The sequence below is a fragment of the Eretmochelys imbricata genome, chromosome 15, assembly GCF_965152235.1.
Source record: "Eretmochelys imbricata isolate rEreImb1 chromosome 15, rEreImb1.hap1, whole genome shotgun sequence".
Classification (NCBI taxonomy): domain Eukaryota; kingdom Metazoa; phylum Chordata; order Testudines; family Cheloniidae; genus Eretmochelys; species Eretmochelys imbricata.
Window position 1 is genome coordinate 26829610 of NC_135586.1, and position 27164 is coordinate 26856773.

Sequence of the window (27164 nt, forward strand, 5' to 3'; positions counted from 1 at the left end):
GTTCATTTTTGCCTCCCCAGTTGCTTGCAGCCTGAAACAGAGCTTCCTTATGCAGAGTTTTTAGACTCTTATGGAAACAGTTTTAAATTTCACATGTTCTCCAGGGAGCTGTGGGGCATAGATAGACTCCTCTGTAAACCTGAATTCTGCCTCAGGGAATAGGTATTTTCCCTATTGATCTCCTCTGTCTGTTTCCTCATCCTGAGTAATTGCTGTAGTTTCCTGGCACTGTTAGCCCCTCTGGGAAGCAAGAAGTGGTTGAACCGCAAAGAGAAAGGTTAAAAGATGCTCCTGCCCTTAGGGTCCCATCATCAAATGTATAGATGGAGATTGCAGCTAGCAACCTCTGTAGACCTTCTGCCTAACCAGGGATTACAGCAGCTTCCTTTGGCCAGGCAGATACACAACCCCCCACCAGCTCTGGCACACCAAGTTTAACACCAGGACAAATGACTGAAAGGCCCTCCTGCCCCGCAGGGGAAATCAGAGCAGGCTTACAAATGCTAGAGAAAGGAGGTGTGGTCCGAACACAGGACCGAGGCCCAGGAACCACTGGTTTCTAATGCCGACTCTTGTTCAAACACTGTTCATGGCCTTAGGCTTGCTAAGTAGTTCCTGGCTGCACAGAGAGTCCCTGTGTTGTCAGTGAGTGATTTCTGGGGAGTACAGTAAAGGGTGGCAGAACTGAGCTCTGAGAAAGGACTCCAGGGTTTGGCACTTTTATTGGGGCCAGTCTCTCACATTGCAGGATGGCTGATAACCACTTCCTGATACGAGTTTCGTAACATATATGCATGGTCAGTTGTTTTGTTTATATATCTTTGCTTATGTATATGCAGAAACTGAAGTCCAGCTGCACTAAAGACGCAGCTGAATGAATGGATAAGCAGCCATTCTTTGCATTGTTTTAGGGAGCAATCATTCCCTAAATTACTGACAAGAAATTAGCCTGGTGTGTAACTGGGAGGGAAAAGAGTCCACCTTGCTGACTCATCAAATTGTGTCTGTTTCTTCGTGCTAAACAGGAATTTTATTCTTTCCACGTTGGACGCGACAGTGCTTCACGTTACAGCAGAGGGGACAAAACTTGACAAATTAATGGAGGAGGCCAAGGAAGCTGTTAATGCCATTGCTTGCCACCCTAGTCAGCATCTCATTGCCATAGGAAGTCACTGTGGGCTGCTAAAGGTGTGGGACTTTGTGCAGACAAAGTACCTCATTAGCCGAATCTTTATGGGGGCCAGTATCCAGTGCCTCTCCTATGACCCTGAAGGTATTTTTACCTTGAGATCTCACTGAACATTGAGCATCCGGTTTCCTGAGATGAGTGATCTGTACAATAATTGTTCTCTGGTGTGTATTTTAGGTTCTTTTCTGGCAGCTGGTTTTACTGATGGAAGTGTTTACATCCTTGATTCTATTTCATTGGAAAATGATTGCAAAGAATTCAAATATTCAAGAGGCCCAGTAACTCAAATAAGCTTCTCTCATGATTCCCAGTATCTTGCAACTGCTGTAAGTTTTTCTCAAGATATATGTATATACTCCTTGCAGCACCTTTTGGTGGGACTGGAACTTACAGGCTGTGCCCTGATATGATCCTGAAAGGAGAACAGGCAGGGTCTTCTCCATTGACTCTGGAACACTCTTCGTCTCTTAAAGCTGTGACTTTGTAAAAACAGCACCTTCTTCCTTGGTGTACCTGCTCCCTGTCTCTATAGAGAGCCCTACCTGCTGATTCTATTGACAAAAATAAGTGTTGACATCTCTTTACTCCTCTGACCCCTGCAGTACTAGCGATGGGAGAGTGAGATGGAGTCTGGTTTGGTTCATGTGTCATCAAAAGAATTGTGAACTCATTTTCATATTTCAGTGCACAGATGTAATTGCCAGTATTTGAAGGCAATGAGGTTGCATTTGGAGTGCAGAATCTTAATTACTGATGATGATACATCCCATGGGGGCTGGAAGTTATGAAAAATATCTTTTTGTTTGTAACCTGATCACATTTGCTCCAGGCTCATGGAGACAATCAATATGGAGTTTCATGATACCATTTTTACATTCCCTTTCCAAAGCCAGAAGCATACTCTAGTATACCCCTGGGGTTGGTCAGTGGCTTCCTTTCAGGCAGGGCTGAAGAGTTGTTCTTTATTATTTTAGTGTTTGTTGGTTCTGTTCAGATCCTTTCTCCCAATCAGGTTTGTTGTTGTCATTCTATTTACCTAATTTTCCATGTGGCCTACACAGCACATAGCTAGAAAGGCATGTAGGCCAGACTAAAGAGCTAAGAAATGCTAAGAATTCCCCTGACAGCTTGAGGAACACAATAGAAATGCAGGCTGAAGATAAACTGAAATATTTTTATTGTCATTTTAGGATGAAAAATATTCAGTGACTGTTTACAAAAGAATACTGAAAAATGGTGAAAGATCCTGGGAGCATCTAGCAGGGCTTCATTCACATTATAAACCAATTCGAAATATAATATTTGGAGTCCTTTTAGACAGCGATCAACCAAGGCTCTTAAGCCTTGGGGAGGACAGGCTGTTGGTAAGTCTGCTTAAAAGCATGCAAGGCAGTAGAATTTACTGGTTAGAGCAGGGGCTGGGTGGCAGGACTCCTGGGTCGTATTCCCAGTTCTGATTCAACATGCTGTTTGACCTTGGGTAAGTTACTTTAGCTCCTCTGGGTGTCAGTTTACTCATTTGTAGCCTGAATGTTTCCAGGTGCTACTGAAGGTGCTGGGTTTCATGTATGAAACTCTGTGTGGCTTAGGTCCTGGCTGTGTGAGAGACAACTTTCCATCCCACCATTTGAGAACAACTATGCCCCTCTCATTGATAGTCAGTGGGTTTGTCCCATTGCACGTCTTGAGCTGGCAGCTGGGCATTCTCAGTGAAAGGCCCTTGACTCTGTCACCTGCTCCCTCTCTTAGCCAGGCAGACTCTCACTTTGAGCTTCACCTCAGATTGCAAGACCTGTCTAGTTACTGGGAGTGAAAAACCTTCCCCCAGGCTCCATACCAGTTGCCTTTAGAGCAGTGAAGTTTCAATAGGCCAAGGACTTATCCCCCCTTACCCCCAAGCTACAGAGCAGCAAAGGGTGGAATGGACCCAATCTCTTCTTGCACCCTTCTCTGTGGGAGGCAATGACCAATTGATACATGTAGCAGCGGATACACCAGCCCAGACTTCCAAAGCCTACTGTGCAGGTCATTACAAAACCTAAACTTAATTTCCCCAATACTAATTTCTCCCTACTGTTACTCACACCTTCTTGTCAACTGTCTGTAATGGGCCACTCTCTTACACTTCAAAAGTTATTTTCCCTCCCTTGGTATCCTGCTGTTAATTGATTTATCTCATTAGACTGACCTCACACTTGGTAAAGCAACCCCTATCCTTTCATGTATTTATATCCGCTCCTGTATTTTCACTCCATGCATTTGATGAAGTGGGTTCTAACCCACGAAAGCTTATGCCCAAATAGATTTGTTAGTCTCTAAGGTGCCACAAGGACTCCTCGTTATTTGTGCAGGAACAGTGTCCCTGTGATGTATAGGGGGCCATATACCCCTGCAAAGGCTCCCCACATTCTTCCCACACCCCTCCCCCCAATGAACTAACACCAATTCCACTGCAGTCAGGGCTCTCCACAGCCAGGGGATTTACACCTCCAGCTTTGGCTGAGGGTTTGGCATGTCAGCAGGGAGCTGAGTTTCTTTTGCTGTGGAGTTCTTATTGTGTTCTCCGTAATTTACATTGCATCAGCTTAGTGAGGTTTTAATCCATGTGATTTTTAATAATTATGGATACATGAGCAGAGGTTGCAACAGTAACATTTTATAAACTGCAAAAAATCTCCTCTTCTACCGTGCAGGGCTGTTGGGGATGTGAATTCATTAAGCATTTGTAAAGCACACTCAAATCACTAGTGTAAAGCAAAAGGTACTAGGGAGGAGCAGACTACCATGAATGCTGGCAAGTCTGTGCAGCTGTTTCACGTGGATCTTGTTCATTGTGTTCTATTCAGGTGGAGTATGATCTAGGCAGCAGCAGTAAAGAATACCTGGCAGTTCTGCGAAGAGACCGCATTGAACAGAGGGCAGTCCCAATGTGTTTGGCCTGGTACCCTCCCTTCACTCCAGAAGCTTTCATTCTCACAGCCAATAATCAGTACAAAATGAAGCTTTATAATGCTACGACTAAAATGTGCAGGTAACTGGGAAACTCAAACCCTGCTCCCCTTCCCCCCCCGCCATCTTCTCCTCTCGGTGTGCACCCAAGATCAGTGGACACTACTGAAGAGTTTGGCATAATGGACTTTCACGCAGAGAGTCAGAACTGGGAATAGAATCTCAGAGTCCCGAGTGCCTGGGCTCTGTTCAAACCATGGGGAAGACCTAACGTTCTTTACTAAAAGACGAGGGAAACTGTGATGACTATGATAGAGTCCTGCATAGCGCCACAGATTTCATTTATAAAGCTGCCTGTGTTATCAGGCTACTGTACCCCCGCTTCCACTGTACTAGCTACCAAGATATCAGTTCAGAAGGTTTTCCCTAGTTACAACAGGAGTCTTTCCCTGGCCAACAAAGCTAACTAGCAGATTTTAAACAGATGGACCCTGTATTGGTCTTCAGATAAAGAAAACCTGAAGGTGAAGCCAGCATCCAGTCCAGCTCAAGTCCTCTCTCTGCTCTCTGAGCCAGACTGATGGGATCGGCCTTTCCTGTCTCACTGCTACAGCTGCCAAAATATCCTTTTAGCAGAAGCCGAAATATTCCAGGTTCTTAATGGAGCACATCAAATACCTGGAGCTAGATTTTGCTGGATGGGTGTAACTGAGGGCAGAATTCAGCTCTTAGCTCCTCCTTAAACGTTTCCTGTGGAAATGACTGATCACTGTATTACATAAGTTAATGGAATGGAAGCCAGCGCTCTCACAGAGGACACACTAACCATCCATCAAGGATGTTAGTGACTAAATTAATCACAGTGTTTGCAAAGATGATCCAAGAGAGTGGTTCTTTAAAAGCTCCTTTTGCCAGCTTGCCCTGAATGCTAACCCTCTGAGATTATTTAATTATGTGTAATTGTTGTCAGAGCCTAAAAAGCTGAATGTGTTGGAAGCTGAGCAGTTCGTTCTTCACCCAAAAGTGCAGAGTCCCAAGGGGAAGCCGATATTTGATCTAGTGGGAGCCAGGCAGTTTCAGTGAAGGCCAATAACTGAATGAGCCAGGGAGACTAAACTTTTCTCTCACTTCCAATGGTGGCCCTTCTAAGGAGAGAGACAGGGCAATTGGGGTAGAAGATTTTGGTCTCTAGAGCTGTCACCTTGACACCTTTCACCAGTACTAAATTCACACTCTCACACCCCTATACACACATGCATGCTCAATTCCATACTTGTGCCCGGGAACATTTGTGTGAAAAAATGGATAAGATCAATAGAATAAATGAAAATGTTGTTTTCCTTTAGAAAGACACTTCTGGGGCCAACCTATGGGTCCCCTCTTGAGAAGATACAAATCCTTCCAGCAGCAAACAGTCAGGATCCACAGAAACGATATCTGGCCTATATTACAAAAGATAAGGTACAGAGTCCCTACATGTTTATGTCAGATATGCCTTTTGGATTGTTTTGCATAACATTGCAAACAACCTTAGGTACAGCTGCCATTTGTACCTAAGGGAGAAAAACACCAGATATTTAAGAGGAGGCAGTGTTACCAGGTGGACAGAGCACTGGACTATAATGAGGGAGACTTAGATTCTATCCCTGGCTCTGCCATAGCCTTGCTGGGTAAACTTGGGAAAGTCACTTCCCATCTCTGTGCCTCAATTTCCCCATCAGTAAAATGTGGCTAATGATACTGACCTTTATTGGAAAGCACTTTGAGATCTACTGATGAAAAGTGCTATTAAGAGCTAGGTATTATTCTGTTACAGTTTTTATTGTTATTTATACTACCAGATACTTCTATAGTGCTCCTCGCTATATCCTCTACATGTGCATGCAAATAGTGAAACCTGCCCGCAGCAGCTACCCAGCATGAGAGAAAAATTCAATCTCTGGAATACTTTAAAGTGCTTGCTTAGGACAAAGGTTTGCTTGTTGTACATGCAGGTCCTTAGTGCAGGTTTCACCATAGACAAAGTCATCAGAGGTTCTGAGTTTCAGGTAATCTAGTCCTGCATGTGTTCAGCAAGGCACATAATGAAACAAGTGGAAAGAGAGTGGAGGTCTGAAGCTGGGGTATTGGGGGGATTAAATGAAAGATGTGGGTTTGGGTGAGACCAGAGGTATTGGAAGCTGAGGAATTGGGAGTAGGGGATGAGGGGATTGGGAGGTGGGAATTGTGGAGAGGAGTTGTTTAAGCTTTCTGTTGTATTTCACTTGGGAGTCAGTTGTACTGCTTTCTATGCGCAGTGGTCACCATTTTAAAAAATCAGTATTTCCCCACAGGTACCACAGTATTTCTCTATACTTTGAATAGTCAATAACTATGGTATTGAATTTTGACACCCACCCCCTTCCCCATGTATGAACATTACCTGCCCCTGGTGAAGAAGGAGTTAACCTCAGCTCAGCGTCCCCCTCCTGCACACAGATCCTCAGGGGAGGGGCTATAAAAGTTGATCTTGGCAGACAGCTGCGTGAGAATGCCTTTGGGATGGGCTGGCTTCAAGCCCAGGGGTTTTGGAGCTGGACTGAACTCGAAGCCAGGAGTTTGCTGTTTCCTTTTCTGCTTGTATTCTGTTTTTTTGTTAGACATGCTCTCCTTAGAGGAAAGGCCCTGTCATCTGTGGATGTGTTTCCCCCAAGCTGAGCTCCCTGTGTGGTTACTGCGTGGAAGTGGTGGCCAGTGTAGAATAAAATACTAGTGACTTTAAAAAAAAACAAAAAACACTGCATCTTAGGTGCTGCAAATGCTTGGGGCCTGTGTTCAGACCTACTTTGAGCAGATATAACTCCAGCGAAGTCACTAGGTAGCTCCTGGTTCCACCCAGGTCTGAATTCAGCTCTGGGGATTTGATTGTCTCAAAAGAGCCATGTGAGTTATTCCTTCCTGGGTTGCTGATTTGGGTTTCCAGGTGGAAAATTGTACCCTCATATGGGCACCTGAAACCCGTAAACACAAATGGACACCGTGTAATTACATCTGAAAGCAGAACCTGGCCCCTATGCGCACTGCGTACAGGTTGGATGATCTGTACGAAGGCTGCAATTGGGGTCAGAACTGTTTGTGCCCCTGAGATTCACAAGACTTGTGGAACAATGTGGTAAAACTTTAGATTTACATATTGACGGGCCCTTCCTTAGTCAGCCCTTTCGTCAACACTGGAATATTTCTGTGGTAAATCTTGTCCCATTTTCATTAGCATGGAGGTCTCTGTGCACTGCAGAACCTGTGCAATTCCACTGCACTAGAATGGGCAGGATCTGAGGACCCCATGCAAAAGATGCAGATTCAAGACACAGCCCCATGAGCTCTTGCTGTTGAGAGTGGATTCTTTTCACTACAGAACCCTCCACAGTGGACAGCCCAGGGTCCTAGCTGGCACACGTGGAGGTAGAATTTACCCCTCTGTGTCACATAGGTCATAGAGCATAAGGCTAGAAGGAACCACCAGATCATATAGTCTCACCTCCTGTATACCACAGGCTACCAACACCATCTAATGATAAAAGAGCTGAATTTGTATAAAAGTGCCAATCATCATGGAGTTACCCTTTTCTTGGTAGGTTGGCCTGCAGATTTTGCCCATTGATGGTAACCCCCACAAGTCCTCAGCTTTCATTTGCCATCCAGGAGGTGTCTCCAACCTAGCTAGTTCCTACGATGGATGCCATGTCTTTACAGCGGGGGGGAACGACTGCATCGTGATGAAATGGGAAATTAATGTAAAGTGAGTAAACACCAGGTCAAAGCAGAGCATGCTGTTCTCACTGATGGTGATGTGCTCTGTCCCTTTACACAACGGTGACCAACCCAGCTAAAGCATATGTCCTGCTGGCAAAGAACTTATGCTTATATAGGGACTTTCATCCCAAAGGATCCCATTCTAGTTCAGAAAGGCTTAAAGTTGAAGCCCCTAAAACTCATTCAGACAAGGAGCGTTAATACAGGTGCCCTGGTGCAAGTGGGACTCTAATACCATCCTGTGCAGCGTTGACACCTGCGTTTCAGTGGATTCGACTTGGTTTAAAATGTTCCCTGATCCAGTGCAGGTTTGCTACAAGGGCTGCAGTTAAAACAGAGAGGACTAGATCTTCACATGTGCTCCGGACCCACAATTGGAGCCAGATTTTCAAAAACGGCTCAGCTCCGATTTAGGCACCTAACGGAGGTGGGCAGATTTTCACAGGTGTTCTCAGGTGGGAATCACTAAGGATGCTGAACTCTTTTGAAAATCTGGTCCCAAGTGTCCAGTTTCCTATCATATCATCCGAGAGGGTTGGCAAAGGAACCCACAATTCCTCCTCCCCCCAATTTACAATTAAGGGTCCTGTTTTCAGACTAAGCTCTTAGAATCCTGGTATTTCTAGGCTTCTGCACCGCCAGCCAAGGGCCAGATCCTGTGAGACACTGAACAGCCTTATGTCACACGGAAGTCAATGGGAGTTTAGGGTACTCAGTACTTCGCGGGATCTCGCCTGCGGTGAATGCAAACAGAAATGTGCTCTAGTGATCTGAGCACAGGAGTGAGAATCAAAAACTCATAAGTGCTAAATCTGGGTTAGGGACACTGCCTCCCTCTGGGAACTTCGGAATATCTCTTATCCTCTTGGCTTCATCATCTGTTAAAAGGGCCTGATCATTCTGACTTACCTACTTCATAGGCTGCCATAATGATTAATACATGAGTATTTTTAAAGTGCTTTGAATATGAAAGATACTATGTAAATGCTAAGTAATGTATAAAACAGTGGCTTTTAAGATCCCTGCCTGAGGGGCCACAGGCTGGGATCTTTTTAGAGCCAGGCAGTGGGGATTACGAGGTTTGGGCAGGGAGGTGGGTCTACAGGAGCATCTGTTTCTTATAAAATGCCCTGCAGGATGAAAAACAATAGAGAAGTGCTGATACAGACTATCCAGTTTCCAAATGGGATGGTCTGATATTGTCCAGGAAATTCCCCATGCATTTGCAGAATGGATTTAGGACCAACAACTTTAATGCCTTGCTCATATGAGTAGACCGTTTGAAGTAACCGGGACTGCTCCTGTGAGTAAGAACTGCTTGTATATGCCAATTTTGTGCTGCCCTGGCAGCAAGCTTGGCACTTTCCTTTGTCAGCTTCCGACTGAAGAGCTGTGCCAAAAAGCTGTGCCATTGATGTCTGATGGGGACACCTCCTCCAAACGGCCCTTGTTTACAGCCCTTGGTAAAGATGCCAAAAAGCGAGGCCATGTTTGTTGCCTTTAACATCAGGGCTATTCATTCTGATGTGAGCACAAGGTGGGGGGAAGCTACCACAGTGCCAAGCGTTCCTATGAATGCCTAGACAGATAGATTTCAGAGCAGCAGCCGCGTTAGTCTGTATCCGCAAAAAGGAAAGGAGGACTTGTGGCACCTTAGAGACTAACCAATTTATTTGAGCATAAGCTTTCGTGAGCTACAGCTCACTTCGTCGGATGCATAGATAGATGCAAACATCAACAGGAAGCAAGCAGCTGCAAATGCTCTGAAACAAGCCTTTTCAGTGCAGCGTAACTTCATATATCAAAAAAAAGGAGATGGCACTTACTCACAGAGCTAGAACTGAAGGATGGTTTAGGCTAGGGGGTTAGCTAGCTATCTGTCTGCCTTAGCGTTTTCCATAGTACCTGTTGCCATCATATGTAAGGTGGGAATTCCTCCTCTCTATGATTTCTGCTAAATCATCCCGGCTGGGGTTGGCTTTAAGATACTGCTGAAGAACACATTGTTGCCCTTTGGAGTGCACTGAATGGTACGAACTAAACAGGAGAATCCTTCCTCTCCCCCCACCTAGGGCTTTATTTCTCATATACGCTCACTCTGCAAAGACATCAGTTCAGACACTGTCCACTATGAATAGAGCTCCTCTTGATGATTCCCGAGTAAGAACAGCCAATTGCACGGCAGTGAGGGCACAGAGCAACTTCCGAGCTGCCAGAGCAAATGAAGCCCTGGTGCGAGAGCAGTGGTTTTATGTATTTTCTTTTTCCATTTCATCTGGCTTAATCACTTGGGTGTCAGAATGGGCAATAGAAGGCAATAGGATGTAAATGCTCCTTCTTTATAATGGTTGGTCATGGTCCAGGCATCACTGAATTTTTATGTAATTTGCTTTTGGAGCAAGGCTCTTTATGAGCTAATTATCAGTTTACTGCTGCTTCTGGTATCTTCTGTGTCTCCACTATGTTTAATGTCCAAATAATTATAAAAAATCATAAAACGTAAAGATAGCACAATGGGGAATAGCACACCAAAGGTGCAGATCAAAGCGATGCCATGCTGTCATGAATGCACAGGGATGTTGCTGATGTTATTGCTGTATCAGGCTATTGTAGTGTCTTGGGCTGTTTTCATTGTGGGAGCTGTTACTTTTCTGCATCCTGACTAACACATGTGGCTCTTTGGTCTCCACCTGCCTATGAAACTGAAATTTGGACCACAGATGAGGAAGCTAGAGCGGAATTTTTACCTGACACTGCATCTAGGACATTGTCTTCCACTGTGGAGAATAGAGCGCCTGAATAACAGAGCCTAATATCTTACCAGGAAGGAGTGTGTGTAATTGTTAGAGTCCAGGAACTTAGGAGCTAAGGTTTGATTGTTCTACGGCAAGCTCTGCTCACTAGCCCTTTTCCTCTTCAAAGTGCTGGCCTGACATAAGCTAATTAATCCCCACAACATCCCTGTGAAGTAACACACTTTATAAATGGGGAAACCACGACACAGAAAAGTTAAATGTCAGACACAAAGACTACACACCAAGTCAGTGTTAAAGCCAGGATTAAAACCCAGCATCTCCTGGCTCCCAGGCCTAGGCTTATTCCATTAGACCAGAGACACACATGATAATAATTACCTCCTATAATGGGCTATTGTATGTAAAACACTGGGAAATCGTGGGATAGAAAGTGCTGTAGAAGTTCTGACTGTTAATAGAGTAGCATAAGGTTCAACTTAGAACTATACCTCTCCCCGTTTGTTCTGAGCCTTGGGTGGATTTTATTTATTTATTTGTTTGTTATAAATTTCTATGTGACTGGCAGCAAACAGGACATTTTTCCTTACATGAACCCTTTCTGAGCTATCTTTTTGTTATTGCCATAGTGCTTTGGAGGCTGCTGTTTCTCTCGGTGGTGAGGATTTGATCCCATTCTACAACCTTTTGGATGGCGGAAGAGATGGTGAATTCTTCAGGGTAATTATAGTCACAGTAAACATTGTGTGGTAACAGCTGGTTAAAATGTTAGAATTAATTTATACAGGTCTGACAAATTTTGGGGGTCCAAATCTGCTTTAACAATAATTTCACTGATATGCCTTTTAGTATATCTTCAAAGAGGCTTATGTCCCATGCATGTTGACAAACTGAACTTTGTTATACTTCATGTGATTTTCTCTCAGGAACTGGAGGACTATTTTTACTATGCACAGCTGCGCAGTCAGGGTATTGATGCAATGGAGACCAGACAGGTGTCAACACATATTCCCTTGGAGGAAGTTCCATTTGTAATGAGAGCAATGGGGTTTTATCCATCAGAGGAAAAGGTTTGTTTTTTACCAAAGAGAATTATTGTGTTTACAGAGTATGCGGTCAGCCAATTTCTGATCTCAGTCACACAGGCTAGATCTGGAATAAATCCATGGATTTTAAATGTATTTAGTCTAGATCTATATTAGTGTAACTTTGATCAAAATCTGGCTCTGTATCTTTTTTTAAAAAATGTATGGGACAAAGTAAAGATTCAATACCACTAGGGGATTGGAGTGCTCTGGGGCTTGGTGAAAGGAACCTTTCACCTTTGGGTTAGATGGACAAATCCAGCCCAAGTCAATGGAGTTCAAAAGTTTTCATCTGTCAGGTGTTTGGTGGCCTCAGAGAGTAAGTGCTCACAGCACAAAAATCACACCCACAGTTGGCACTTCAGAAGAGAGGTTGGTTGCCTCAGAAAAGAAACTGAAAGTATGAAGAGTGGATTCTCCTTTCACCCTATAGCGCAGGAGTGCTGAATCAATGTGTATAGTTGGGGTACTGAAAGCCATTGAACCAAATTGTAAACCCTGTATATGATGGAAACCACTTCAAGTCAGGAGGTGCTGCAGCATCGCCCGCACCACTAGTTCCAGCACCTGTGCTATAGGGGGTCCCTCCATGTCAAATTGGGGCCCACCCTGAGTTTCTTCAGCTTGTGTTAAGTGTCGTTATACACAAATGGGGCTTTGGAACTTTCAGCTCTATATACTGACTCATCCATATAGTATACAGCCTCTTGTTTTCCTTCCCTTTGTGCCTTATAGTGATGATGAGAATGATTTTACATAGAGAGAGCACCTTTCACCTGCAAGGGACCTCAACATCCTTCACTAACTGATAAATGTTTGACTTAAATTCCTATGGAAAATCTCTCAAAGTTTTATTTGTCAGGTCACAGCAATGGGGAGCTTTTTTTTATCAAAAATTTCTCAGGAGTTTTAAGCCTCAAATCCTCTTTGTACTGTAGCTAAAGATAAATCCCTTAATAAGGCTGATGATTCTTATCCTATTGTAATAGTAGTTCTGAGGCAGTTTGTATTTACACATACCTAATTTATAGCACTGCAACCTGGCAGAAAGGAAATTAAGGTACCTGGAGCAGATGTATTGACTCTGTTGCAAGGAGGTGTAAATTACACCTCGCAGGGCCAGCCTAGTCCCTTCATCCAGGAGAAATTCTCCCCTGCTGGGGCTCCATAAGAATTCCAATGGAGGAAGCTGCACTGAGGGAGTTCCACCCCACCAGCCCTGCAGCAGAAGGATCCAGCAGAAGGAAAGTTTTGGTCACTTTTCATCAATGCAGCCTTCCCCTAGCAGACTTTCCTTGGAGCTCCTGGAGCTGGCAGAAGTTGGTCTAATCTTGGGATGAGCTGGTGCAGTGTCCTGCTTTGGTACTATAATTTTGTACATAGTTAGATGTTTTCCTGGGCTCATTACCTTGGCACCTTCTGCTGGTAGGGAAGAAGAGAATGTATTCCTCTCATGAACAGTTGCTAGAGGAGGCATGGGGAATATCTCCTGAGAAATAGTCTGTAAGAAATTAGAGGACAGCATTTCAGTCAAGGAAACTACCCTGAAACTAGACAACCTATGATCTGCTTCACAAAGTAGGTAGGACAATATTAATTCACAGAATGAAAATTCTTCTCTCTCCAGAGCATTTTATTAAATAAAAAGTGAGAGGGGAAAAATCAGCATGGACTCCACTAACAGGAGCTCTTGGGAGTTGGAGAGTTTTTCTTTTGTAATTCACTAGGACAGGGATAAAACTTAATCCCAGATCAGCTAGAGCTGAGTGAAATGTTCTGTTCTTGCCCTGCATGATATTTGCCAGGGCGAAAATATAAGTCCATGATTTCCATCTTCCCTGAGCACCATTCAGTGGAAAAACTTCTGACATGAGGACAAAGGCCCAGGGCTGAATGCAAAATCCTCCCCAGGGAGGCTTTGCATTGGCCTGCCTTCCTGGGGAGTAGAATGCTTGGTACATGTTGGCACTGGGAATTCTCCCAACATTTAGCTGCATTTGTAACTGTAAGGAGGCTGCTGCCTCTTTAAACATGAGCACAATGAAGGCATGGAACAGAACTTGCCTTTCAAACAAACATCTGCAAGGCTGCATGCCACTCTGACTCACAGCAGCAGGCTTCAGGAAAACTGTTAAACTGCTAGCGACAAAGAGGCAGGCACTGCCTGACTGCCCAGTAGATGGACTGCTGTATGAGTGATACAGGGAAATAAAGGACAGGATGTGGGACCCTTTGAGCAAAGTTCAGTCCTCTGCAGTTGCAGAGGGCCTCAGAGGCAGTTCTGCTGCACAGGATGAGTGGGTATTGGGAGTAGGGGTGGAAGGAGGAGAATTTTGGAAGCTCGTTCATGATGTGCATACCCACATAGCCAGCTTACTGCGTGGAGACTTCCTGCACACTGGTCTGTAGCAAGGTGGAGTCACCATTTTGTGGACTCACTGTCCATTGTCCCCAGAGTGGAGACACAGCTGCAATGAGGGCTGCAGTGAGGCAGCCAGAGAATTGCTCTGCCTTCACTGCATGGCTTGTGGGGGAATCATTCCTTCCCCCTCTCGTGTCAATTGTTGGATACATCATCTCATAATGAAAGATTTCCCCAGTATATTACATCCCAGGCAAAATGCTTCTCTGAGAATAACAGAAAGACCCCAGTGTATTGCAGGAATTGTACTACTGGGGTTGATGTAATTTTTATGTGGTAAACAACTTCTTTAAAGAGACACCGTCAACTAATCTGAGGCTAGATTCTAATCACAGTTATAGTGGTGTAAATCCAAAGTAAATCCAGTGACTCCAATGGAATTATTCTGGATTTATATTGGCATCCCTGAGATCAGAAACTGGTCCAATGCTTTAAAAGAAACCCGCCTTGTATAAGTGTCTTTTGTCTTGACTTTTAGATTGAGGACATGATAAATGAAGTCAAATTTAGTGAGTATGTGCACACTGGAAAACAAGTTACAAATATCAATTTAGGGGATTTTATCAAACTTTATATAAATCATCGACCAGCATTTGGCCTGTCAATGAAAGAAATACAAAATGCCTTCCAAGTTCTTGGTTATGGTACTGAGAATGGAGAAATTGTTATCAACAAAGGAGACTTACTGCAACAACTTCAGTGCAGAGGTGAGCATTTTCCTAACATCAGTTTTATGTTTGCTTGTTCTGTCCTTCATTTCAAAAAGTATCCATTGCAGTAAAAAGTTATCCGGAGACAAGTTTTGATAGGTGGTATGTTACCTCATCTGTCTTAGAATTTTAAATGAAATAACCACATACGTTGTCTCAACTCAGTTGTATCCTCCTGTTTGGAAATTGCTGCATGCTCCAAGTATTCTATCTGCTATCTGAAGAGTAGGAGTACTTGTGGCACCTTAGAGACTAACCAATTTATTTGAGCATGAGCTTTCGTGAGCTACAGCTCACTTCATCAGATCTGACGAAGTGAGCTGTAGCTCACGAAAGCTCATGCTCAGATAAATTGGTTAGTCTCTAAGGTGCCACAAGTACTCCTTTTCTTTTTGCGAATACAGACTAACACGGCTGTTACTCTGAAACCTATCTGAAGAGTGTGGATCTTGGAAAATATTATAATGCCGTTACATTCATTGATGATGTGCCCTCACCAGGAATACTATATTCTGTTTAACTCACACGATCTCCAAAAAAGTACTAGTAGAAATTGAAGAGAGTCCAGAAAGGAGTGATGAAAATTATTAGAAGTCTGGAATGACTTCATATGAGGAGAGACTGAAAAGATTGGGATGGTTTAGTTTAGAGATGAGGTGAATGAGAGGGAACGGGATAAAGATATTCAAAATTAATGGCATTGGCACAGAGAAGGTAAATTAGGTACTTCTATATTCTCTCTGTTATTATAAGAACAAGACCGCACCCAATTCAGCTGAAAAACAGCAAATTTAAAATGGATAAGAGGAAATACTGTTTTAACCCACACATTATCAACCTGTAGAACTCATTGCCACATGGTATCATTGAGGTAAAGGGCTTACCAGGAGGTTAAAAAGGATTAGACACTTATATGGATGATGAGAACATCCACAGATACATGACATAGGATAAAACATTTTTAAAAGGGATACAAATCCTCATGCTTCAGGGCGTAAGCCACTGACTGATGCAGGTTAGGAATAAACTCCTATGTGCAGGCTATTCTGTAATAGTTGACCATATGTTTTCTTGCACCTTCCTCTGAATCGCAGTGGTGCTGGCCACTGCCAATACACCCCTGATCTGATCTGGAAATTCCTGAGAAAAGGAATAGAGTGAAAACTGCTGTAGGTGCAGCTCAGCTCAACAAGCCAGCTCCAGTAGCCTTTCCCCCTCCCAGAAACCTAATTTGTATGCCAAAAACTCATATTGTTCACAAAAACAAATGTCTCTTGGGTCAAATTTCTTGCACTGTGATCATGCATTTTGAATGGTGGTACTGGCTACACCTTGGAGGAACCCAAATCATCCTATTTTGTCCTTATGCCATTCTTGCTAGATATGTTTGTGCTGAGTTTGTGTTAATGATGCTGTGAGAAAGCTTAGAGATTGTGTTTTTGCTTTATGTGTGTAGGGGAGCATATGACAGAGGAGGAGCTGGCAGAGTGTCTCACCACCCTGTTGGGCATGAATCCAGAGGGTGGGAGATCTGAGCTGGGCATCTATGATCACTCAGGTACAGGATTAATATTCTATGAAACACAGAAATAAGATTGCTTCAATTCCCTTTAATATAAGAATTAAACTGAAAATCCTATTAACCTTGTTACTCCAATAGCTGTTAAAAATGTTCAGCTGGGATTGCAAAATATAGTCACAGGGCCAAATACTATCTATCCTTGGTCCATGCACTTAGCTTCCACTGATGCTGGGGAAAAGTTCTACTGCTGACTGAAACTCATATATATTTAAATGGCCAGTGAAATATAAGTGTCCTTGACTACATTACGTTACTGTTTATCTGCTGTCTAGGAATGGAAACTGGAGATATTTGCTGGAGGCCTCACCACTGTTGAGATCCATGGGCAAAGCGGAATCCTATCATATACAAATTATTTTCAGTTCCTTGCAGAGTTGTCCATTGTAATTGGAACCCCTGACTTCTGCCATATTCATGCAGTTTCTGAAATGAGTGTCCCAATCCCTAAAGGTCTACAATAACATCCAGTTGGGATTTTCCACAACTGATATATGCCTACTTAAGGTGCATCTCCTGGAGGGAACAAACCCCAGGTTTGAAATACCTGGATTGCTTGGAACCCTAGATTCAAATCAAATCACAGCAGCATAGAGACAGCCCTTTGTCCTTCCGAAGTTCAGTGAGTTCTGTGCAGTTTATTGCATGTAGGTCTTACAGATGAGATCTTACTAACCAAGCACCAGTCCATTCTGCATAGATGTTAAAGATCTCAAGTCATTTTTTATAAGGATCTGGGCCTAAATATGTTCTTTTATGCCTAAATTACTTGAAACGGAAAATGGATATTGTTATTAAAGCAACTGAGTGGAGTCTGCAGATATCTGAATAACAGTATTCAAAATACAGCATGTTCAAGATGGCTTTGTAACCATCTTCAAGAAAATCATGGATAAGTAACAGGAAAAAAAGCCATGCAGGATTAGAGGAGTCAGAGATGGAATGGACAAATATAGTGCTATAGATCATTTAGTTTAAATCTAGTTCTCAGTGGGAGTTGAAGGTGTGCTGCACCTCGCAGGATCAATGCCTTTGTTTCGTGACAGGGGACCTATTAAGTATTAAACTGATACTATATAAGGCCCCTTTCATGTATTTTTGTAGACATTCCATACAACACACTGCTGCTGACAAGTCCTATTGATCTGGAAACCTGATTGCTTTTGGGGTTGTTGTTTTTTGTTCCCCTCCAGGTGCAGCAGCTTTGATGGAAGAAGAAATTCCAGAGGAAATCACAGCAGAGATATTTACTGCTGATATTCTTGGCTTACCTACTCCTGAATCAGATGAAACTGAGACAGAAAAAAATTATGAACTCACGAGTAGCATAGAGTCAGCAGAGTCATAGTTGCCACAGAGTTTGTAGTTTTTTTTACCCAGAAATGCATTTTCTGTAATAATTTTTTCTCCTCAAACACCTGGGAAACTATATTTTTGTATTTATTATAAAATAAAGTGAACTAAACATTCCTCAAACTCTATGATGTTTCATCAATTTAGGGCGTGTCATAAAGCTATGGGATTAAAACACTTCACAAAGTCTGGGCCAGTAATCACGCAGCAGTGCTACCGTGGGGGAGTTCTGAGTTTGGAGATCAAGAGGAAGCAGCTTACTCTGTCCCTAGGAACACCATGTATTGCCAATCAATGACCTCCAAAATGAACACACCAAACACAGGATTGGGTTAAGTAAACTTGCTGCTAAAATTGACATCATGGTATCAATCACAAATGCTTTCCTGAAGAGGTCTCTTCAGAGTGCAACATTACGGTTTTGCTCTTCATCCATCCATCTAATGGTCCAGTGGGCCATTAGGACAATCAGGGATCACCATGGCATAAGGCTGCAGGAAGAAGAGTGAAATATGAGATGGTACAGTAGCTCATACTCCCCTGTCCTGGGAGGAATCCTCCTGTGACTGGTAACATTAGCTTTAGGGCAGGTTTACACTAATGGTGTAATGCAAAGCTGCACTAATACAGTCCAGTTTCAGCATATTACAGGAAAAGTTTATTCACAAAAACTTTACAGTAAAATAGCAATTAAAATTAAGTGCTATATCTGAATATACCACAGTAATGAATCTTAGTGAAAGGAGCATTCTGTTTTGTGATGGATTAAAAATGGGCTTCCATTTTACTCCTAACAACTTTGTATTTCTTTTTGGGAGTGTTAGTTCCAATTAGTAGTGTAATACCAGTGGGAGAGTGTCTTACTCAGTGTTTGTATAAACAGCATAATGGTACCAATGCAAATTGCTGCAGAAAGATCAGTGAGTTGTTGAACTCATTTCCTTCTTTACAGTGCCCCTCAGCATTGATGGGTCTTTGCATAATCATGTAGCCCCTTAAAAAGTGTTCCACTCAGTGGTGATGTTTATTGCATGGAGATTACTATTATACATCACAGAAATAATTATAGTTGTGTTAGTACATATAGCAAGATGTATAGCTAGTTGCATGGCAGTGAAGAGATAAAGGTCAAACAACACAAATCAAAGTATTACAGGGTGTGTGACAAAGATTTCCTGAGGAGGTGTTGCTTCATATGACCTGCTCTCCAACCAGGTTTTTTTTGCATATATGTACACACACATGTACATGTGTTGGGTCAGATCCTCAGATACCATAAATCATCAGAACTCCACTGCAGTTATTAGAGATACATTGACTTACACAGCTGAAGATCTGGCTCACTCTATCTTTTTGTATTACACAAACATTTGTATGTAATGCCCAATGAACTGGATTGTTAAATATCCTTTTCCTATTGTTTTATAAATCACATAAGTTGTTGAAAAAGAAATATAGCTAAACAACAAACCGCAAGTCTGCAACATAGTGTCATAACTGTTTGCACAAGGGCTAAATCAGAAACTAGTCACTCAAATAGTCTATCATCCATAAGAGGATGCACTATAGGATTCTCAAAGATAAGTATTTAGTGTAATAATCACAAAGTTTAGGAACAAATGGGTCTAATATTATTACTGATTGAGCACCCTCTGTGTACTCTGCGCTACACAAATACCTGCTTATACAAAGATGTGATCCCTGCCCTTGGGGCTTACAATCTAATTTGGACACGGACAATAAGGCTCAGACATACATACAATAATACATCACAGGATGGTTCTTTAGCTTTTCAGAGAGGAGTGATTCAGTGCGCAGAGGCTGGCAGTCTTATTTCTAATCCCAGCTCTGACATTAACACCCTCATTTAGAAAATTACCCCCCTGCTTCACTTTCCCTACCTGTAAAATATTTTAAACTTCTCAGAATCGTTTTGAGAATCAATTGTTTCTAGAGCTTATTATTATCATCAAGCTTTCTAAAGGCTGGGGTTGTGTCTTTTGGGCACATATTTGCATATTTATATTACAAAAGTATTTACAGCACTATATAAACAAATAATAATTCCTAAAAGTAGCCTTCACAGTCCTGCAATTTATTTCCGCAACTTTGCTGCCCACAGAGGGAAGAGAAGTCAAGCCACAGTATTTTGCAGCTCTCCATCTGAGACTGTCAAAACTCTTTATAAACATTAATTCATTAAGTTTCCCAACGCCCCTCTATGGTAGATCAGAATTGCTATCCCCCTTGGCGGGAAGGAGGGGTACTGAAGCGCTGAGGTGTTAAGTGACTTGCCCAAGGGAAGGTCCCACAGTGAGTCCAGGCACAATTAGCAACACAACCCAATCCCATCTCTTCTAATGATTAGACCCCCACACTTCAACCCAGAGCTGGGAATAGGACCCAGGAGTCCTGGCTCCCCGCGCCCTGCTCTAGCCACTGGATGTCACATCCCCCTCCTCGGGCCAGCAACAGGACTAAGGCCTGGTCCCCTCGCGCCCTGAAGCTCCTGGCAGCCCCTTTCCCGCGCGCATGGCCGCGGCGCTGACTCCTTGGGGGCCCCCGCCCGCGCGCCAGCCCCTCCCGCGCCCCACGAGCCCGGCCTGCCGCGTGCGGCAGCCGGCGGCGGCGGCTCTGGGCGCTTGCGCAGTGCGCGAGCCCCGGCGGCGGGCGGCTGAGTCTGGGCGGAGCCGAGCGGCGGGACGGAGCATTGTGCGTGCGGCGCAGCCAGCCGGGCCGGGCCGAGCTCCGCATTCTCCGCAGCCGCCGCCGCCCCGTCCCCAGCAGCATGTCGGGCCGGTCGGTGCGGGCCGAGACCCGCAGCCGGGCCAAGGATGACATCAAACGGGTGATGGCGGCCATCGAGAAAGTGCGCAAATGGTGAGCGGGCCGCGCCGGGCTCCGGCCCCTCCCCCGGCCGTGCCGCTGCTCACCCCCGCACGGGGCCGGAGCCCGCCGGGTGGCCCGGGGCGGGGGCAGGGAGCCGGCTTCACCCACAAGCCATTTCGCTCCTGCGAGTCACGCGAAGGCGGCGTGTGAGGGGGAGAGCGGCAGATAGACACACAGGGCTCCATTGTGCGGCCGAGCCCCGGCCCGCGTCCTCCCCGCTCTGCGGCCGAGCCCCTCCCGTCCCCCCCCCGCTCTCTTCCGAGCCCCCCCCGTCCCCCGATCCGTCCCCCCCCCACGGTCTGCAGCCGAGCCCCTCCCGTCCCCCCCCCCCGCTCTGCGGCCGAGTCCCTCCCGTCCCCCGGCCCTCCCCGCTCTGCTGCCGAGCCCCCCCCCGTCCCCCGATGCGTACCCCCGGCCCTCCCCACTCTCTTCCGAGCCCCCCCCGGCCCCTGATCCATACCCTCCCCGCTCTGCGGCCGAGACCCCCCCCCCGGCCCTCCCCGCTCTGCTGCCGAGCCCGTCCCCCGATCCGTCCCCCCGGCCCTCCCCGCTCTCTTCCGAGCCCCCCCCGTCTTTCGATCCGTACCCCGCCCCCCCCCACTTTGCGGCCGAGGACCCCCCCGCTCTGCGGCCGAGGACCCCCCCCGTATCCCGGCCCTCCCCGCTCTGCGGCCGAGCCCGTCCCTTCCCCCGATCTGTACCCCCAGCCCGCCCCGCTCTCTTCCGGTCCGTCTCTGGGCCCTCCCCGCTCTGAGGCCGAGCCCCGGTACCCACCGGGCCCGCCTCTACCCCGCCGCTCTGTGGCTGAGCCCCCCGCCCATGTCCTCCCTGCTCTTGCTCCCTGGCCCCTCTTTCATTCTCTTTCCCCCTCCTGCCCCAAACCCCACTTGTTGTCTTCCTCGCCTCTTTCAGCTCACCCTCCCATCGCCCCCTGCTGCCCTTGGTCCTAGTTAGGTACCGTTGTTGTCCCAGTTGCCGAGACCGTCCCGTGCGGTCGATCTCTCCCTCACTCCCCTTCATGCTGCCTCAGAGTGTGTATCTCCTCCCCCCGGGATCCCATCCTAGGGGCTCTTGCAAAGTAATGGGGATGCGGGAGTGAATGTAGCGATTTGTGAAGGGGGGGTGTCATCAAAGAATCAAAGAAAAGCTGAAGGGGCCGGGCAGGGAGTGGTGCATGGATGGGAGCAGATGTAGCAGGCATGAGTCAGACCCCACTGGCCTTAGTCCATTGCAAAAGAAACCCGTTCTCCCTTCTCTCAAATTTCCCTGTCAAAAACAGGGAAGGGGATGAGGTTTTAAAAAGTATTATTAGTGTGGATCTTTAAGGAAACACATTTTGAAATGCTTTGTAATGTTGCAGAAATAATAATTATCTTAGTGTGTAAATGAAAAAGGTGTTGAGTTTATTTTTTTATGCTTGAGAGTTGGGTGAAAACAAATACAAACAGGATCTTGTATTAAAAATCCCAATAGGCTTTCAGTTTTTGTTTTTAAAAAAGCTTAAAAAAGCACACATAAGCAAATCAGATGTGAACGAAAGTGTCTTATTTTAACATTCTGGTGGTTTTAAATCCTGAGTGGAATTGGAGAGAGAGATGTAATTGGTACTTGAATTGATTTTAAATTACATAATTAAAGGTTGTACCCATAGTAAAATAACCCCCTTTTATTAAACCTTAGAAGTGTTTTGGCATTTTATGCTTTTCTCATTCCTAGTTTTATTATGAAAATCAACATGAAGTAGTTAAACAATATAGTAGAACAGTTATTGTAGCACAATACACAGTCTCGGTTTTTTGGATGGGATAAAGAGCAGTGTCAATATGACTCAGGAAAGAGTTACTTTGTTCAAACAGCTTGACCTTGTCTGTTCAATAGCTTTTGTATATCTATCCTAAAATGTCTTTTTTAAAATGTATAAAAGACACAGTAAATCCCAGGGACCAGTTTTAATCGACATAACTCATATATTTTGAATAGGATAAAATGAAGGTTCCTGTTTTGTTATGTAATTTATAACTTTAAATTGATTTAACAAAATAATAAAATATAGAAATAAATCTGCGTTTTTCTCTTGTTCTCTCCCTGAACTGGATTGTTGCCATTTTAAAGCCCTTGAACTCTGTGAATAGGCTGGTTGGCTTGAATCGGACAAAGAATCAAAATATGTGTCCATAATGCAGGGCTTGAGAAGGGGATTTCAAAGTAGGAATCCATCTATTGTGTTGGGAGCTGAAGCACTCACAGTGTTATAGTTTGATGATAGTACAGAGTTCCTGATATAATACTTCTACTATGTATTTTTTTAATGCTCTTTGTTGACTGGCTGGTTAGTATTGAGGGGTCAAACACAATAGGTAGAGATGTGACAGCACTTTCTCTTAGTGGTAATGTAGCTAGATGCTTGTTTTTTGTTTTTTTTTTTTAATTTCCTGATATTTCTTTAAAGAGAACTGGTACTTGTTTCCTTTAAATAATACTATGCAGTGTACAGGAGAGACAGGAGTTTGACTGTGCTTGGAGAGAAGGAGAGGCAGGAGTTTGATCTTTTCTTCATGGCCAACAAATTAAAATAAGAGAGGCTAATCTTTTTTTGGAAGTATTTTCTACCATCACAGCAACTGTGCACAGATATTAGCCTGGCTAGTTGTACCAAGAGTAAAGATTTTAGGATTCAAATGGAATTTGTAAATTTAAATCCTGACAGGGTAGATTGTTTAAGGGTGGCCTTACAGAATTACTGAAAGCACTTATTCTGACCATTGCCAGATTTATTCGTCACTTCTTGCATGAAAGTCTGATGAGTACTTACCTAAACCACATTTTTCGCATGAAATTGTTGGAACTCATTATTTTGTTAACAAACCTCATGTCTCTTTGTTCTTATTTCTCATCCCCATAGACCATGTAGAATGGAAAGGCACTGAGACATTAAATGTTTTGAGTTTATGTGACTTAAACATTTTTGAGAAGCTTGTTGTGAATTATGAGATTTATACACCAGCCTCACCCACACCTTGTCAAGAGCTACATATGCAACTTGCAAGGAGCGTGAGTACCACACCTAATTTGTTATAACTGGGAGCAATTTGTTGCCATTCACATCTTTACTGTGGAAATGCAACCATTGGAGATGAAAAGTCCCAGCATGAGTGCTTCCATTTCTTGGATCAAAAATGGAGCACTACATAGTGGGACTGTAATAACATAACATAAGAATATAAACATAAAAATGGCCATGCTGAGTCAGACCAGTGACCGGTACCAGATGCTTCAGAGGGAATGAACTGAACAGGGCAATTTACCAAGTGATGTAACAGTGTGTGCACAATGTGCCCAGCCGTTTGATTGCGTCATCATCAGCCAGGTGGAGAGCTGGTAACCTATTGTTGAAGTAAGTTAGTGGGTACCCGTCAAGGATACATGACATAGTCTAAAGTTGACTGTAGCTGTATTGCGGGTTATTAGAAAAACCCCATTTAAAGAGATGGCCTGAACAGGTGCCCTTTCCTATTTGAAACTGGGTTGGAGATGACCTCAGATGTCTTGGCAGATCAAAACCTGGTGGACAGATGGTTGGGTCAGTGGTGAGAGACTGATTAACAACTGTTGTCACTGACTTCTTGTGCCAAGCAGATTCCACCGTCATGTCCTGTGGTGGCACAAATGACCATAAAGGGCGTCTAGAAGACAGGTGAGCTGGAGGGTGGTTGAAGAGGTCCGTGTACAAAGGCAGGCTGCTATTCTCTTGGATCTTGGCCAGCAGCCTGACAGATGCCTTCTCACAGCGAATTTGTGGTGGTGCTATGTTATTAAGTATCGGTAGCCATGACAATGGAGTTGCCCATAAAGTCCCGGTAACAATACGGGGTTAAGATCTATGTCAGCCAGCCTCGTGTGAGATGAGCAACACCAGACAGGAGCACAGTACTCTGCTGTTGAACAGCAGAGGGCAAGGGCTGATGTTCTAAGCATCCGAGTGCTCGTGCTCCAGGTTGTACCAGCCACTTTTCTGAGGAGGTTGTTCCAAGCGTTGACTTTGGCTGCAGTCTTCCTCAAGTGGTTGTGGTACGTTAATGACCTATCCAATATTACAGTGAGGTAAACTGGGTTTGGATCATGCTGCAAGCATTGGCCATTGAGAAAAATGTTTAACTTGTGTGTTGCTCTTGCATTATGCAGATAAAATACACTAGAAACTGTTTTGGAAAAGTTTGGCTGTGGTCAGCATTGACTGTGATAGTCTGTAATGAGTTTTGTATCATCATTCAAGATATTGTGAATTTCTGAGGAGGATTGAGCTTGCTAGCTGCAGTAGATGTTATTGGCATAGATAAACTTGCGCAAGAATGTAGCTGGCAGGTTGTTGATGTACACATTGAACAGTCTCAGTGAAAGAACTGAACCTTGAGGAAGGCCGTTGATCTGACACTTCCAAGAGCTATAGCAGTTGCCGATGTGTATTCTAAACCTCCTGTTTTGGAGAAGAGCTCTACTATTTTGTCCACCCAATACAGGGCAACTTGAGAAAGTTTAAACAAAAACCCTCTGTGCCAAACTGTGTCATAGGTGGCAATCAAATCCAAGAAGATTGCTGCCATCTTTAGATTTTGTTGAAAACCATTTTCGATAAAGGTGGTCAAGGCTGGGACTTGATCATAGGTGCTGTATCCTTTCCTGAACCCTGTCTGCTTGACCTGCAAGACATCGTCCAAATCTGGAGCGGTTCGTTTCTGGATCAGACTCTCAAACACCTTGAAACACACTGACAGCAAGGATATGGTGTGGTAATATGACACATTGTAGGGGTCCTTGCCTGGCTGAAGAATAGCAATAATCTTTGCTTCATGCCAAGTGCGTGGTAACTTCTTCTCATTAATGACCCATATGTAGAACTAAGTAAGCCCCTGTGATGCCTTTGGTCCAAGGTGTTTGAGGAGTTCCACCAAGATGTTATCATAGCCCACTGCTGTGCCTGGCTTGATGGAGTTAGGGCCCTATCTAGCTCGTTGACCATAAATGGCTCTGGTTGACTCTTACTCAGATTGTGATGTCAGAGTAGGCACCATTTGTTATATACTTTGCATTTGAATCGCTTCGCCAGTGGGACCTTTGCTTCCCACATAAAATGGCTTGCAACCTCACTGGGCTTAACCTGTGGATGATTTTGACCTGGAGGTTGTTGAGCAGCACCCAGCTGGCGGATCAAGTTCCAGCACTTCTGACTGGAATAAATAAAGTCAAGTGTCTCTCTAGATTCCTTCTACCAAGTAAGCCTGGCTGCATCCAGGTGGTCAGCAATGTCCGAGTCGCCAGATGTCTTGAATTTCCTGAGCAAGTTTTGGCGTTTGGCACTCAGACAGGGAGAGTAAATTGGACGACAGCCCCGTAGTATAGCTGAGCATGCGGCTTTATAAATGGCTCCTTGGAATCAGTGTCAGGCTTCATCGACTGGCATACTGTGCAACAGAATTGTAACCATGCTAAGTTCCAGTGCGTCACAGAACTTTTCCCACGCTGCCTTGCAGAAATTCTACCAACGCTTGGTTGAGCTTTGAATGATGGGTAGCTGAAGCCCGGTGTGGATAAGCGATGGTCTTTGTTGGCTACGAGGGAAGTTATCAAGTACTATACCGCTCACCGGTTGTGAACAGCCATCTAGTGAACCGACCCATGAAAGGTTGGGCGAGTGCTCTTTCAACCATCTAGTTGAAAGAAATGCGCCACATTGTTTTGCATTGTGAATTAACATGAAGTCATTGTTAGTCGCCCAATCCATCAGCCATTCACTGTCGTCATCTGGATCAGCATACCCCCACTCAGAGTGGTGGCTGTTAAAATCACCAATGAATATTGCTGGATTATCAAGTGTTGGAAGGACCTGCTGGTCCCAGCACACACTCAGTGGCTTAAATACATTGACAGTCCTAAAGCCATCAACCTGGATCACATTGTAAAAACTGGAGGAGGAGAGTGGAACAGCATCAGATATGTCGGAGCGTACATATGTTGCATGGCCATCTTTGGCATCTGGAGTGTGAGAAATTAGGTTAAAGCCATTTACCATAATGTCCTGCTTCACAAATTGCAACATGAGTTCCTTGCTAACAGATTTTGTCAATACTGTGATGAATAGCTAAGGCATTAATGATGCTGCGTTTGGTGGCTGAAGAATTTGAAGCACCAGTTCAAGGGCTTGAAAGTTGAAGGATGGCGATTATATTGGGGTTGCGGTCAGATGGCACATGACCAGGATCCATCACCGAATTTGGTCCACTGGTTGGATCATTAGTTTGCCCGGCCTAGCCCAGGTCGGATACTGATGAGGAGTGCAACATGAACACTGATCCATTGCCCCCCTGTATTGAGTGATACATCCCCTGTCAACCAGTCTCATCTTCCGGCAATCAGAGGTTCAGGGACACCCAGAGCATAGGGTTGCA

At 44.5% G+C, this 27164-nt stretch overlaps 2 protein-coding genes across 4 annotated transcripts in view; both read left to right on the forward strand.

The window, feature by feature from the left end:
* The window catches only part of CFAP251 (cilia and flagella associated protein 251), a 29437-nt gene extending 11548 nt beyond the window's left edge, over positions 1 to 17889 (forward strand). The window contains exons 11-21 of the mRNA XM_077835152.1: positions 1026 to 1273; positions 1367 to 1515; positions 2380 to 2553; positions 4036 to 4220; positions 5485 to 5599; positions 7753 to 7916; positions 11313 to 11403; positions 11610 to 11753; positions 14669 to 14897; positions 16357 to 16458; positions 17673 to 17889. Of these exons, the coding sequence (XP_077691278.1) occupies positions 1026 to 1273; positions 1367 to 1515; positions 2380 to 2553; positions 4036 to 4220; positions 5485 to 5599; positions 7753 to 7916; positions 11313 to 11403; positions 11610 to 11753; positions 14669 to 14897; positions 16357 to 16458; positions 17673 to 17827 (1756 nt within the window). The 3' untranslated portion in view covers positions 17828 to 17889. The remainder of the gene's footprint in view (positions 1 to 1025; positions 1274 to 1366; positions 1516 to 2379; positions 2554 to 4035; positions 4221 to 5484; positions 5600 to 7752; positions 7917 to 11312; positions 11404 to 11609; positions 11754 to 14668; positions 14898 to 16356; positions 16459 to 17672) is intronic.
* Positions 17890 to 20522: 2633 nt separating this feature from the next.
* The window catches only part of BCL7A (BAF chromatin remodeling complex subunit BCL7A), a 30527-nt gene continuing 23885 nt past the window's right edge, over positions 20523 to 27164 (forward strand). Inside the window, exon 1 of one of the 3 annotated variants that reach the window (XM_077834998.1) lies at positions 20523 to 20712. In XM_077834998.1, the coding sequence (XP_077691124.1) occupies positions 20621 to 20712 (92 nt within the window). In that variant the 5' untranslated portion in view covers positions 20523 to 20620. The remainder of the gene's footprint in view (positions 20713 to 27164) is intronic. The other 2 variants (XM_077834999.1, XM_077835000.1) reach the window with 2 other exon arrangements.